The sequence below is a fragment of the Idiotropiscis lumnitzeri genome, chromosome 1 (genome assembly GCF_059441095.1).
Source record: "Idiotropiscis lumnitzeri isolate Australia: NSW breed Sydney's pygmy pipehorse chromosome 1, RoL_Ilum_1.0, whole genome shotgun sequence".
NCBI lineage: Eukaryota > Metazoa > Chordata > Actinopteri > Syngnathiformes > Syngnathidae > Idiotropiscis > Idiotropiscis lumnitzeri.
This window is the reverse complement of record NC_142391.1, coordinates 6,042,181-6,056,570: the sequence shown is the minus strand read 5'-3', so window position 1 is coordinate 6,056,570 and position 14,390 is coordinate 6,042,181. Positions and strand designations below refer to the sequence as shown.

The following is a 14,390-nucleotide window of genomic DNA, read 5'->3' as shown; positions in this document are numbered from 1 at the left end:
AACAAAAACATGACAACAATATATGTCTTTGACACACCACAGTATTTAGAAAATAAAACATTAACAAGGTTTATTCATTGAATTTTTTTCAAGTTCGGCGGGCCGGATTAAAACTTTTAACGGGCCGCATATGGCCCCCGGGCCGTAGTTTGCCCACACCAGATGTAGATTCTTTCAATTTCTTATTAGCAATGCACGCGTCACTATCCATTCAGGGCTTCTGGAGGGTTATGTGGCCAACAAGTCCGCTCTGGAGGAGGCCTTGCTGCAGAAGGAGGCGCAGGAGGAGCGCTTAGTGGAGGAGATGGAGGACCTCCGAAGGAATGCGCAACAGACGGAAGGCCTCTGCGCAGAGCTGGAAAGCCTGCGAGGCAAACACCAGGAGCTGAGCGAGGAGCACGCCGCACTCCTGCGCCAGAAGGAGCACCTCTCCGCCGGCCTCGGGGAGAGGGAAAAAGGTGAGCCGAGCGAGAGGAATATAAATGTCCTCTTCGGTGAGCTAGCTTTTTGCCGTGCGCTTATGTAACGGGCCTGCTCAGTTGTGTCTCGTCTCCTCCAGGCCATTGGCTCAATTTAGAACCTGCTGCCGGTTTGTGGGTCAGAGTATGTTTGCAATGAGGAGGTGGGGAGGCTGTGTTTTTTTTTTTTTTTTTTTTGGCTTTCATAATGGCATCATTGCCAGTATGCCAGCTTGTGGCAGATGCTCTTGCTGTGTAGTGTTCTTTATTCCTTTCCTTAAAAATGTCTAACTTGGTGCTTTTTTTTATATGTATCTTGGGCTGCTCAGTGCTGGAAATTTTGTGCTAAGTTTCTATGAAGTTTATGATAAATTTCCATGCAAAGTTGAGCTGGGGAATTTTGGACGTATTCCAGTTTGGAAACTTTCCTTTTGAACTGACTGGGATTTTCTGCGGGGGTTATTTAATGGAAATATATCATATTTAAGTGTAAATATCTGGGCCGCGCTAATATAGTTTTTTATTTTTTGTTGATTCCGAAATTTGTCCGAATAAAATTACGATAACAGATGAATTGGCCAATTTTACTTTTTACAAACATTTAAACAAAAAAAAACGTACACGTCCCATTATCAAAAGACTGAAATAAGTGCATTGTTTTGAAAATAATTTTTTAAATAAAACTTGCGTGTTTACGTAAACGGTAAGATGCCGATGAAGATGTGCAAATTGGGATTCTAATTGAAAGTTTTGAGATCTTGAGTTTATATACTCTTCAAGTTCTCGATCAAAAGAAAGTCTTGAATTGTGTAAATCCAGAAAATCCCATGGAAAGTGTCCAACTGTGAATATTCCCGGTGGTGTGCAACTCTATCTTTGTAACTGTCTGTGATTACCGAACATCTTGAATATGTCATCTTGCTTGGAGATTAAAACACCTACATTCCACTAAGGTCTGCTGGCGGAAACGGAGCGCTTGACCCAGGACCGTCTGGAGCTACAACGACAGGCCGAAAAGGACCACAAAACTCTTTCACTGCGCCTCCGGACTCTGGAGAGGGAGCTGGAGGAGCAGGAGACTAAAGGCCAGGAGGAGGAGCTGCACCACAAGAACCATGCCGAAGACCTCAGCCAGCAGGTGCAAGCGCTGGAGAAACAGCTCAAGCACGATCGGCAGTTCATCGAGGTAATCGGAGAAATCGGTCTTTTGTAATTTGCAAAAGTCTTTGTGGATCTTGGTCAGCTTCCCATAGTGGAAGTTATTTTATTCTAGGGCTGGGCGATATGACCTAAAATCAATATCGCTGTAAATTGGGCAATTATAGCTCGATAACGATAAATGCACGATAAATTCCCCCTGAGGACCAAAATCAAAATAAATGCAGGAAATGCATATTAACTGTTTTTTATTGACCAACTGGTACACATTACTTTCAGTGAAAAATAAAAGTACAAAAATCATTTGAATAAACATTCAAAATAGCTTGCTTTGCATGACTTGAACAATGTCACAAAGAACAGGAGAAAAAGGGTCCCTCTCACAAAATCTTTTTCTGCAAATAGATTGTGCCGAGATGCTGTAATGCCATTTGCAAAGGCCTAGATTTGTGTAAAGGTATCTTGTAAACAATATAAATAATGCCATGTGCAAAGGAGCTAGTCACCTGTAAACAAAATGCTAAATAAAATGAAAAAAATGTCAATGGAATGCCAATGCCAAATAAACAAGTGTGCTTCATCAGGAAAATGTGCCGTCTCGAGTACTCCGGTGCGCGGTTGCCACTTGTCGTCTATGTACTGCACATTCAGGATCAAACAGGGATGCATGTTGCGACTCGACCACTAGTCGGATGTGGATGCAAAATGCTTGACATGTCTCCGCTCCCGTCCCGATGTTGTCCATATCGGGAAGTACGGTTTGCAACAAATATTTTCGTACCTCTTGTTGGCTACGTTCATGAGGCGTTTAAATCCTGTGCGCTCCACTGTAACTAGAGGAGCTCTATCTTTAGCTGTGTGCTCGACTATCGCGTCCACCTCTGAGACGTTCTCTCGTATGGTGTCGCCTCCGTTATGGGCTGTTGTCACTTGTCCAAACTTGCTCCTCACTTTGAACTTTTAGCACAAGCTCCACGTCAACAGCATGGTTGTGTTGTGGGTGGTGAAAAAGAAAAGCTTGGACGTGCTGTTTCAGGTGCTTACGACGCACTTTGTAGTTCAGGTTCTTTAGCTTAAACATTGTCTTTATGGAACCCAAAACATTTCCAAACGACAGATGTCGAATTTCTTTTCGGGACAAGCGCGACAGGAATAATTTCAACTAACATTACTTCGTCTTCAGCCGTGTCAGCCGCTTCTGAATTTGAATCGCCAGCTACGAACGCGTCTTGTTTACATTCATGTTCAGAAGGGTCGAGTCACGTGACGACACGCGCTGTAGCCGTCTTAAAGGGGCATGAACATCGCCGCGGACAGAAAAGACTTCTTTTTCTTGTTTTTCTTTCTTTTTTTTTTTTAGTCACCGAATTTACCGACATGGGCAAAATTATGTCAGTCATTGTAATACATACCGTCTTCGGCCGTAGGCGGGGTACACCCTGAACTGGTTGCCAGCCAATCGCAGGGCACACAGAGATCAGCCGCGCTCACACTCATACCTCTCGGGGCAGTTTAGAGTGTCCAATCAACCTACCATGAATGGATGGACACAAAAAATCAACATCAAGTAATGGATTATTATGCCCATCCCAAGCTTGTCATGTAATTGACTTGGTTTTCATTTGTGTTCAAACAGGAACAAGCCGTCGAGCGTGAGCACGAGAGAGACGAGTTCCAGCAGGAGATCCGACGGCTGGAGAGTCAGCTCAGGCAGACGGCCAGCAGCGATATCAAAGGGCACAGGGTGAGTCCCCCTCCCCCTGCCTGTCTTTTAACAATTTCACACCCACATACACAAAAAAAAAAAATATTACTCGATCCAAAATGACAAAGATGAGAAGTGCATGAATGCGTGTGGTAGTGATGCTTTTTCCGAATGTAAGAGCTCTTAACTCATAGCCATTGGTGTTTGCAAGAGGTTGGAGTGATGAAACAAAGCTTGACTTTTGCCATGTGCTTATTCCTGTGCTGAATGGACTGCTGTAGTTTGAGGACTTGGTTCAGCAGGTATGGACTTCAACCAGAGCGTATTTCTCTGAATCTTATGCATGCATTGTTGCATCATTATCTTTCTCTTATGCCCTCTTTTTTTTTTTTAAAGAGCTTTCTTTTGTAGTGGCCCCTTTTGTCAGTCATGTTGCATGCGTTAACTTGCTTCCTCCTTGCCTAACTGCTCACCGTCCATGTCGCTCCTCGCTTTTGAATGGCTTGACGTAATCATTCTCTCCCAGTTGCTGCTCTTCGGGAATGCTCCGAATCATAAGCAGTGGAATTTCCAAAGTTAAACGTTACCTTTAACAAAGTCAACTCAGACGTCCAATTGGGAAAATAGTTTTGCAATTGGAACGACTTCGACATGGCAGAAAAGATTGGAGGTTCTGACTTTGGAGGTTTCACCGTGGTTTACAAATCCCATTGCTACGTTGCCGTCTCTTAAAACTTCCTTATCACGCCGCCTCATTCTGCCGCCACCGTTTCGCGTGTTCCAAGGTGGAGAGTCTGCAAGCTATCATCAAAGACAAGCTGGAGGACCACGCCTTCCTGACGGCGGCCAACCAGCAGGCGCAGCGAGAGCTCGCGGAGCGCAACGAGGAGATCGACAAGCTGGCTGCGCGAATCCGTGAGTTGGAGCAAGCGTTGCTCAGTAGTGCCGAGCGTAACAGTGGCGCCGGCCAACTGGAACAAGAACTGCACCGGGCCAAGTTGAGGGAAGAGGAGCTCTTGCAAGTAAGAGTCATTTTGATTTTGATATTCAAACCAAGCTTGCGGCGTGCTTACTTCAAATTTTGGTTTGCAACGCTCTTGGACTTAGATTGTATTTTTTTACCTCCTCGTCAGGATAAGCAGGCCCTGGAACAGCAGCAGTTGTCCAACAGGCTTCAGATATCAGCTCTGCAGTCCAAGCTGGATGAGACGAGACACTGTTACCACAACAACACGAGGGAACCCACCCAGGAGCTCAGGGATGCTCTGGACGCGGCGCAGCAAAACCTTCAGAGCAAGGAACAAGAGGTACAGTGCATTTTTGTCTTCAGTTTACTGTAATCCGCCGTCATGCGAGTTTACGAATGGTACGCACTGAGCAAGTTTGCACAGCGTCGTATGTATGTGCTGTTTAAACCAAAACTTTTAAGTGAAACCTTAATTTGAAACCCAAATTTGAAATGTTTTTATGACTTTTCTTATGATTTTACTACTGCGTAGTAGGAATAACTTGTTCACCTGTGTGCTGTTTTAAGCAAGTGTAATTTTGGCCAATATCTATTTTTATTAGGCGGATATTTTACGGGGCCAACTGGACAACGTGCAGAGGGACTTTAGCATTAAAGAAGCTGAGCTGAAACACCTCACGCTCCAGCTGGAGCGACTCGCCAGCGAGAACGCAGATCACGTTCATGAGCTCCAGGAGCAGATTGACGCCCTCAAGGTAGACTTGTCTAAATTTATTTTTTTTTTTACCTAATACTTGTGTACTTGTCTGACAGCTGCCTTTTTTTTTTTAACCAGGCGCATGTGTCAGCCCTTGACATTCTGGCAGAGGAAAAAGAGGTAGAAAGAACCGTGGAAGACCCGAAAGAGGAGACCCTCCCCTCTGCTCTACTGCAGGAGAAGAACCAGGAGATCGACCACCTCAACGATGAGATTCAAAGGCTGGAACAGGAGCTGGAGAATACCAACAATAAGGTAAATAATAACGCCTGATTTATACTCGGGCTGAAATGAGTCTTTGAGTAAACAAAGTACCTCCTTTAAGCACAAAAACAACAGATGTTAATGTCTTGGTATACTTTTATTTTGAAGTTTTATTGTTGGCCAGTAATATTGCTGTCACAAACTGTTGCTACCAACACAACGTTGTCCTGAATCATGTGCAATCGCTAATTAAGGATTCTTTAAAAAAAAAAAAAAATAATAATAATAATTAAACTGACCGTGTATGAAGCAGCCCTGCTCCTAGTGTTAGCGTCAAGTGGCGAGCCACGAAGCGAGTGCCCCCAAATGCGTAGTTAAGAGCTGTCTATCTTTTTTTTTTTTTTTTTTTTTTCAAAAATGTCGTTCATTAGGCAACAGTTTGATGCTGACAGCCTGACACAGTTGCCGTTATTTCCGATCAATTTCTTTTAACAAATCAGGTTTACATAAAGGCAGTTGTTGAAAATACGCAAAGCCTAAGAACTATGCAGTCTCAATTCTGGCAATATAACGCTAATCTGAGCGTTTCAATTTTCTTAGATTTATTTTTTTTCTCCACTTCTTTGCGGGAAGCGTGGCATTGGCTAAAACACGGGCCGGTTATGTGGAGGCACAAGAAGGATTTGAGATGATGTTGCTTTTTATTTTTTTTTATTTATTTCTTTTTCTTTTTCCCCACGTTATTGTTGTGTGATTTGATTGACAGTCGAGCGAGGTGTGGTTTCAGCACATTTGAACTTGCCTGCAGCATTTAAGAACAGAAATACCCGCTTTATTTATTTTTTTTCTCTGAGCATTAACCTACATCAACTAATATAATATTTTACAGATGTGAAAGCTTCCGCTGATTAAAATGTCAATTTTGTCAATCCATGCCCGTAAATAAGATCCTTGATCAATCAACATCTTAGTTGATGCTTCTGCTACCAGCTCCCACTCTCTTTGGTCATCGCGAGTTATACAGCCAAGGCAAAGAAGCTTCAGCCAAATATGAAAGCGCATACCTCGGCCTGGTGGAAATGTGACTTCAGTGCCTACCTTGATTATATTTGCCATTTTTGTATTTGTTCCCTCAAAAGGATCTGGAGGCCGAGCTCCACGACCTGAGCTCGCAAGTGGAGCATCTCCAGTCCGAAATCTCCAGATTGCGCCAGGACAGACGGGAAGAAGAGGAGCGTCTACACGAGGTCATCAGCACACTGCAGGCGGAGCTCTCCACACTCGGGCCCAACGTGTGCGAAGTGAGCGACTCGCAGGACGGCGATAGCATCAATCCCTCGCCGGCTCCCAGCCCAGAACCTCGAGGCGGGCCCAGCAGCCTGAAGCACGAACTCAGCTTGACTCACTCGACCTCCTCTCGGCCTCTCCGCTCACGCCTCAAGGCCCTTCAGACTCAGCTGGAGACGGCGGTGGCGGAGAAGGAGGGCTTGGAGCGTTTGTTGCTGACCCAGGAGGAGGAGTACAGAGGACACGGCGAAGAATTTGGCCGACGACTGACGGCGGAGCGGGAGAAAGCGGACGAGCTCCGAGGCCTGCTCGCTCTCAAGGAGGCCGAGCTGGTGGGCATCGAGGAGGAGAGAAATGCTTTTCGACTGCAAGCGCAGCAGGTGGACGTCCTGCAAAAAGAGAAAGACCACCTCAGTTCTATGCTAACTCAACTTCAACAGAAGGAACAAGACTTAGTGAGCCAAGTTGAGGTTTTAAAAACCGAAGATCAGAAATTGAAGACTGATTGCCTGAGTCTGCAAGCCGAAGTATCGGACAGAGACAAGACCGTCGCCGAGAAGCAGGCCCGGGTGGATGCGCTCGAGACCGTCAAGGCGGAGCTGTCTGACGAACGGGAGGCGCTCAGGAGAAGGGAGGGGAAGCTGCAGGAGGAAATTGAAAGGCTCAGACAAGAAGCGGCTGCACTAACAACCCGCGTTAAGAAGCTCACTGCTCAGCTCTTGGAAAAGAAGACTAGTCAAGAGGATACTCCAAAGGAAGTGCCGGTGAGTCTTTTTCTTTTCTTTTTTTTTGTCTTATACAAATGCTGAGGCTGTTTTTTTGTTGTTTCCATGGTGACCTTGTCAGAGCAACTTTTTTTCTAGAGGAAGAAAAAAAAAAATCTTGGGCTTTCTTCTGGAGACTCTGACTCCATCCAGAGCAGGAAATTTTCAACCCTCTGTCCAGACTGCAAATGAATGCAGCTTGTGCAAAGCCACCACTGGTTAATGTAACCTTTTTTTGATTTCATGTTGACTTCTTTAGCTTGGTATTTGAGACAGACTCAACAGTGCCCCTGCTGGTTGCTACAGAGTATTGCACTCAATTTAGCCTTCCTTTCTTCAAGACACAACCAAATCAACCCGATTTAAATAGTCTATATATTTATCCTTAGTTTTTGGATGAAACTGTATTATTATTATTAAAAAATAAGAAACTATCGTGAGTTACTATAAATACAAGAAAACAGCTGATGGGATCAGGTGTTAAAAATACTCTACATGTGCTGTTCATGTTTTCGCCACTTTTGACCTGTCGAGAAGTCTTGTTGTCGGGGGTTGAGGTTCCGGGCGGTAATGCCTCGCTGCCACTCAAAAAGTGCAGTTCAGTGCAGTGTAGTGCAACTGTGCTAACAGCAGGAACACATCTGGTTGTAGTTGGGGCAGAAGGCACGTCACGGCAGCGTCGTGGGGGAAGTGACATTGAAATGAGGAAGTGCATAGCAGATTCGGGGTAGCTCTAGTTTTTAAAGCTGTTCCCTTCTTTTACTATGAGATTTATTATTAGCCGAGAAAGCTGATTCCGATTATGTCCGACTGCTTCATGTCTTTGTGCTGTGATCAAGCTCGGATCAAGCTCATGTTGCGGTAAATACAAAAAAAAAAAAAAAAGAATCACATTTGTGTGCTTGTTGAATGAATACAGAACTACCCTTGAAAGAAATCGCGAACTAAATGCTAATAAAACCTTTTCTCTGTGTTAGACCCATGCTGAGGAAAGACTGGCTAAAGCCGATGGTGCCTTGAGGCTGAGGGAGTCGGAGTTGGCCAGACTGAGGACAGAGCATCAAGCCCTGATGGACGAGTTGGCCACTGTAAAACAAGACTTAAGCAACAGCACTCAAAGAGCTGAACAACTATGTGAAGACGGACAGGTAACAATCAGGCACAGAAAATACTCTTCCAATATTTGTAGTTAGAAACAGCACACAAGGAACTAGTTTAAAAGGACACTTGATCAGGCACTGATATAAGAGATAAACATGTACAAGTTACATCAGTACGAAAATTGAAGCTGGTCTTACTTTATCAGTTCTGTTGTATACGATGGCGACCGATCGCCACCAAAATTCAAATGCACATTACTACTCTAGTCCACTTCACAAAAATCTTTTCATTTCAGTGGAATTATTTTTCATGAAAAATTTTCAATTGTGGAAAATGTATTTTTATATGGGCCGAATTCACACTATATTGCAGGGGTGGGCAAACTTTTTGATTGGTGGGCCAGAATGGGTTCTAATTTGACACAGGAGCCAGAACAGGAGCAGATGGATGGAGTGTTTTGGAAACCTCACCTCATCTGAGAAAAAAAAACATTTAATTTTATAAGAAAGTGAACAAAAGCATTATAAAAAAATATGTCTTTGACCCACCACAGTATTTTGAAAATAAAATATTAACAAGGTTTGTTCATTTAATTTTTTTCAAGTAGGCGGGCCGGATTAAAACGTTTAACGGGCCGCATGTGGCCCCCGGGCCGTAGTTTGCCCACGCTTGCTATATTGAGCAGTATCAGTTTGTCATAGGTTGGCTGCAGATTACGCTGTGTTCCGACTGATTTGCATCCTTTCCCTTTCATATTCCGCCGTTAGAGCAAAGACCGCGCCGTCGCGGATCTGGAGAACGACAACCGCCTGCTGAAAGTTGAGCTTGAACGCCTACGGGAAGACCTGAATGCGCAGGAGGAGACGCTGGACTTCCAGGAAAGGGAGTTGCAGCAAACCAGACTGCATGGTTGTCAGCTGGACACGCTTGGCCATCACAAGGGAAGCTTGTACAGGGGTGAGTCTTGGATTGGCAGAACCTCCGTGCTCGAGCACATGCTTCACCGGCCATTTGTTGGTTTTTAATTTCATAACTTGTCCTGTTCAGCTGCTTGGTCATGCAGTATGGTGAACCGTATGCCTTTTTATGATGGAACAGGATTACGATAGAAATCAAACTGCGGCTGTTTAAAACCACATACAAAGTATTAAGTCTTAATAATGAAATTATGCAGAAATTTAATTCCTTGCTTGTTGAATCATAAGAAAAATTGAAGTGAAGAGCTGCAATTTCTAGTAAATCAAGTCAAATTCAACTGTTATGCAAAAGTTCTGTTCCAAGGATGTGAGTCAAACCTCGCTGACTTTGCATTTTATGCACTAACCCATCTCGAGAAAAGTTACATTTACACTTCAATGGTCATCGACAATGTTTTTTTTTTTTTCACTTTCAAAAGTTCCCCCAAAAAACTTCCAAACTAATTTAGATTTTTGTGTTTAAAGTTTCTGGATTGTGGGGGTCTTATTTTCCCTCAAATTGGATTCAATTCCAAACTGATTGACTTCGGAGGTTCATGAACTCAAATAGGCATCGGTAGGATTAGAGTTGGTGTGTTCACCTTTCCCCAAATTTTGATTTCTACATACTCTATGCTGAAACGGTATATGGCGAACATCAGAACAATTGAATAATAGGTAGCAAACTCACCCATAAGATACCGCTGCGAAAAAACACCTTTCCATTTTTTTTACCATTACTACTTTACATGCAACCCTAATTGAAGAAATTTAATATTTTTATTTATTTATTTTCTTAAGTAAAAACAATTTATTTCTTTAACTTATCTTCCAGATATTTCTCAAAGGGCTTTAGAAGACGTGGTGAAACTCTACCGTAACAACTCCCTAAGCTCCCCGGAGTTGTTGCGGCACATGGAGTGCTCCGAAGATTTCCTCCAAGAACAGTTTCACGTGTCCACTCTGGGCTCTCGTCTGTCTGAGCTGAGCGCGTTGGAGCTGGACCACCCTCGCGTCAAAGAGTCTTCCTTAGTGGCGATGGAGCCGCCTCTCTCCAGGACCATCACCCCCGACCCAAGCACACAGAGCAGCCACTCCCCTCGGTCTCTGTCTGTCTCGGACAACTTCTCCATTGTGGACTCAGTCAGTGCCGATAAAGTATGTACTCGCAATGCGATCGTGGCCTGCAATTCCGATCTCTAATGGATTATTCTATTTTCAAAAGTAATTAATTTGATTATTGATGATTAATCGGTACATGTTTGGCAAGGACTATCTTCAATTTGGTGTTTACTGTGCTTTCCTAAAAATTTGGGCTACCATCTTAGGACATTCTAAAAAGAACACAAAAATACACAGATAAGCAAGCGCAAGGACTGTCGGTGCATTTCTGCAACCAACTTGACGTGTAGCTGCGTTCACGAATGCCCATGTGCGATTTGGCAAGCGTTGACTGCGTATATGTTCTGTTTCTTTGAGGTATGTGATTTGGAAGGACTTGACCTAACAGCACCCCCTTCACCGCTGGGCTCCACCTCTTCCATGTCGGCGCGAGAATGGGCAAGTGATGGCTACGGCAGCAGTGAGTATCCCTAATTACCGCCCTTACCAGCAACACTGAGTTATTGCTAAAGTAACGCTAACTTCATTTCTTCTTCTTCTTCTTCCCCTCCCATCCTTTGCACTTCAGACGTGAGCTCAGAGCTGGGCGCCAGGCTGCGAGTGGAGCTGGACCAGACGGAGAGGCTGGATGCTCAGTTTGTCGAGTATCTCCGCTGCCGGGGCATGAACCCTACCGCTAACACAGACAGCGCTGCAGGCAGCATGAGCTACAGCGATGACCTCTTGTCTCCAGAACTTCAGGTCGACACTACATGCAGATAGGGCTGGCACTATCAAATAATTTTACCGCACGATGAATCCGTTTGAATAATAAGTATTTGGATGTGTTTGCATTTTTACTTCTCATCAGGAGATGGGACAAATTGAATTTAAAAGGGTCGTCAATCTAGTTGTACGTCGACTGGGAGAGAAAAAAAAATGTGCATTGAGGCAGGGGGTTTGTGTCAAAATTTTTGTCATCATCTCTTACCCCAGCCTTACAGTAATGACCAAAGGGTTTATTTATTTATTTTTTCCCCCATCGTTGGGAATTACAGAAGAGAAAACTGTTTTACAATATTTGATGACAGCCCTCTGTCACGGCAGGATGGTTGGAAATCGCTACTCTAATGTGTATACTTGTTTTGAACAGGCCCTGTTGAGGAAAGTGTACCAAGAAAGCTGCAGAATATTGACCTTATCCCAGCGTCGGCCCTCATCCTCGTTCCATCCGTCCTACGTGGCAGAATTGAACTCACTTTCGCAGCTCCAGGAGAATGAGCATCCCGCTGTGCTGGGTCAGGGGGACAAATCAGCCTCCAACCCGCCCATGGGCTGGCAGGAGGAGAAAAGGGCCCTGCAGGAGACCGTGATCGCGCTACGTGAGCTGCTCTGCCGAATGGCACAGAGACGTACACTCGTGAGTTTTCAACGAGCGTTACTACCGCTGACCTGAACTGAAAACTACAACCAAAAACTGGCACTGCCAAATATATCCCAATAGGTTAAGGTTTATTTACATTTGCATTAAAAAAATAAATTAAATAACATTAAATTAATCCAGTAAATGCAATAAAACTGGGAAATATAGAGAATGAAGCCATTTACGCAAACAGTAATTTTTTTTTTTTAATGTTGGACTGGAGGCGGCGTGGTGGGTGACTGGTTAGCACGATGGCCTCACAGTGCAGAGGTCGTGGGTTCGATTCCGGCCTTCCTGTGTGGTACTTGCATATCCCCCCGTGCCTGTGTGGGTTTTCTCCGGGTGGTCCGGTTTCCTACGACATTCCAAAAACATGCATGGCAGATTGATTGGACATTCTAAATTGCTCCTAGGTGTGAGTGTGAGTGCGGATGCTTGTTCGTCTATGTGTGCCCTGCGTTTGGCTGGCAGCCAGTTCAGGGTGTACCCCGCCTACTGCCCGAAGATAGCTGCGATAGGCTCCTGTAAATTACGGCAACCATTCATTCTTCCTTCCAAACAGGTTTCCTCATGTGACATCTTTTTGACGGACACCTCTCACATTCAAGCTATAGCAAGGAAAGAAGGCTAAAATCACCATTCAAGCCATTTCCCCGTTTTCTCTTTCGCTCGGCCTTGCTCAAATGACATTGGAGTATAATCAAAGTGTTTGACACCTGGAAAATTATTGATTGATTTTACTTTTTCTTTTACCCTCACCCCAGACTGACTCCAGAGGAGATGCTGACAGGGGACAGCTACAAGCAGAATCCCAAACAAAAGCAGAGCTAGAGGAGAGCCACAAGCAGCTGAAATATGCACATGAGACACAGCTGGAGCAAAATAACAAAATAAAGGCGCTCAGGTACAAAGAACATTTTTCCCCATGAAAATATACTTCTAGAATATATTCACAATTACGTAGATGTCCTTAGTGTCCCAATTGTGTAAAGTACTGCTTCGTGATTCCTCATTGTTGTATCTTGTCCGCTAAATTGATCACGCAGGTTGACTGTAGAAGAGTGCGAGGAGACTTTGTCGAAGGAACGGACGCTGGTCCGGGATCTTAAGCAGCAGCTGGCACAAGAACGAGCTCTCAATGTGCGGCAAGAAGACGAAGTGGAGCAAAGACTCGAGGTATGGGGGAGGCGACGGAAAGGAAACAGCATAAGCGCATTGTGATTGAGGCTCAGAAAAATGCAATGGAATTTTCGAGCTGGAACTACGGTCCTTTTGGTTGTCCACTCTGTCCTATAGACGGAGGGTTATTTAGCGTGAAAAAAAAATCGACGTCAGTTTTGAAGAAATATTTAGTCGCCACACGTCACATTCGAACCTACAAAGTACCAACAGGTTGTGTCAAGTAGAGCTGCAACTAATGCACAAGGTCCTTGAATTTTGTTCTATTTATGAAAATGTATTATATTTATACTAGTGCTGTCAAGCGATTAAAATATTTCATCATAATTAATCGCATTTTTCATAGTTAACTAACAGTTAATCGCACAATTTATTTATTTAATTTTATTTAATTGTAACAACTTTATTATTAGAATTGTTTTTATGCAAATACTTTTTTTTTAAACAAAGCATTGGATTCGACTCACACAAACAAAGTAACTCAAAACAGCATCTCAACAGTCTTTCTAAGGGATCAAATGACACCATTTGGTAACTTTAAAAAAAAAAAAACTACAACTTGCCGTTCAGAATTGAATTTGCGTCATTTTTACCACTCGCTATGATGCTTTTAGTTCAATAAACCAGCGAAAAACTCCGCACAGCAAGCCCATGCAGGCGTGTCCTAAATTTCGCGTGCTTGATGTTTTTTCTGGTCTCGCAAGATCTGGTAAGGTGTTGGAGTTTTTTCAGCGTCAGCGCTACGTCATAGAACTACATTGTTTATTAGGCCAAGATTAGTCTTAATTGCTCGTTAAAAAAATTGACTGCGTTAAATGGGGGTTGGATTAATCTTGATAACACGTTTTTCTGACACCTCTAATTTGTACGCATTTAGAAACAATTCCACTTATTTTTTTCTTTCTGGTATTCTGTTAGGATTTATTTACTTTGAAGCATTATTACATCAATGTGTGCATTCAGCACTTCACTTATTCAGCGCAAACCTTCACGTGACGCTCATCAATAGTCTTGGTTAACCTAAACATCACGCTTTCTCCCCCAGATTATGCGAGCGTCTTCGGAGCAGCAGAAGTCGGAATTGCTGGCCCTCCAAGGTCTCATGGAGCAGGAGACGGTGGCGTGCAGCAACCTAAGACGTGAGCTCCAGATCGAGCATTCCCGCAGCGATGTGCTGGAGAAGCGTTTGGACGACTTGCAGAAGAAGCTCGAAGACGAGCGCCAGCACTCGGCCAAACAACGCGAGGAGAACACGCGCCTCGAACGCCTCTTGACCCAATCGGAATCCCGCCTGGCCGAAATCCGCTCCAAGCTAGCCGACTCCCACCGG

At 44.1% G+C, this 14,390-nt stretch overlaps 1 protein-coding gene across 9 annotated transcripts in view; it reads left to right on the top strand.

Moving 5' to 3' along the window:
- pcnt (pericentrin) overlaps nucleotides 1–14,390 on the top strand; it is a 49,659-nt gene that overhangs the window by 27,859 nt on the left and 7,410 nt on the right. For all 9 annotated transcript variants that reach the window (XM_088313329.1, XM_088313320.1, XM_088313265.1 and 6 more), the window contains 18 exons: nucleotides 216–458; nucleotides 1,412–1,644; nucleotides 3,253–3,360; nucleotides 3,603–3,623; nucleotides 4,107–4,343; nucleotides 4,455–4,628; nucleotides 4,891–5,043; nucleotides 5,124–5,300; nucleotides 6,389–7,300; nucleotides 8,278–8,448; nucleotides 9,169–9,358; nucleotides 10,193–10,515; nucleotides 10,837–10,939; nucleotides 11,048–11,220; nucleotides 11,612–11,878; nucleotides 12,646–12,785; nucleotides 12,928–13,057; nucleotides 14,106–14,390. The exon at nucleotides 14,106–14,390 is cut by the window's right edge and continues 408 nt beyond it. In XM_088313329.1, the coding sequence (XP_088169455.1) occupies nucleotides 216–458; nucleotides 1,412–1,644; nucleotides 3,253–3,360; nucleotides 3,603–3,623; nucleotides 4,107–4,343; nucleotides 4,455–4,628; nucleotides 4,891–5,043; nucleotides 5,124–5,300; nucleotides 6,389–7,300; nucleotides 8,278–8,448; nucleotides 9,169–9,358; nucleotides 10,193–10,515; nucleotides 10,837–10,939; nucleotides 11,048–11,220; nucleotides 11,612–11,878; nucleotides 12,646–12,785; nucleotides 12,928–13,057; nucleotides 14,106–14,390 (4,040 nt within the window). The remainder of the gene's footprint in view (nucleotides 1–215; nucleotides 459–1,411; nucleotides 1,645–3,252; nucleotides 3,361–3,602; nucleotides 3,624–4,106; nucleotides 4,344–4,454; nucleotides 4,629–4,890; nucleotides 5,044–5,123; nucleotides 5,301–6,388; nucleotides 7,301–8,277; nucleotides 8,449–9,168; nucleotides 9,359–10,192; nucleotides 10,516–10,836; nucleotides 10,940–11,047; nucleotides 11,221–11,611; nucleotides 11,879–12,645; nucleotides 12,786–12,927; nucleotides 13,058–14,105) is intronic.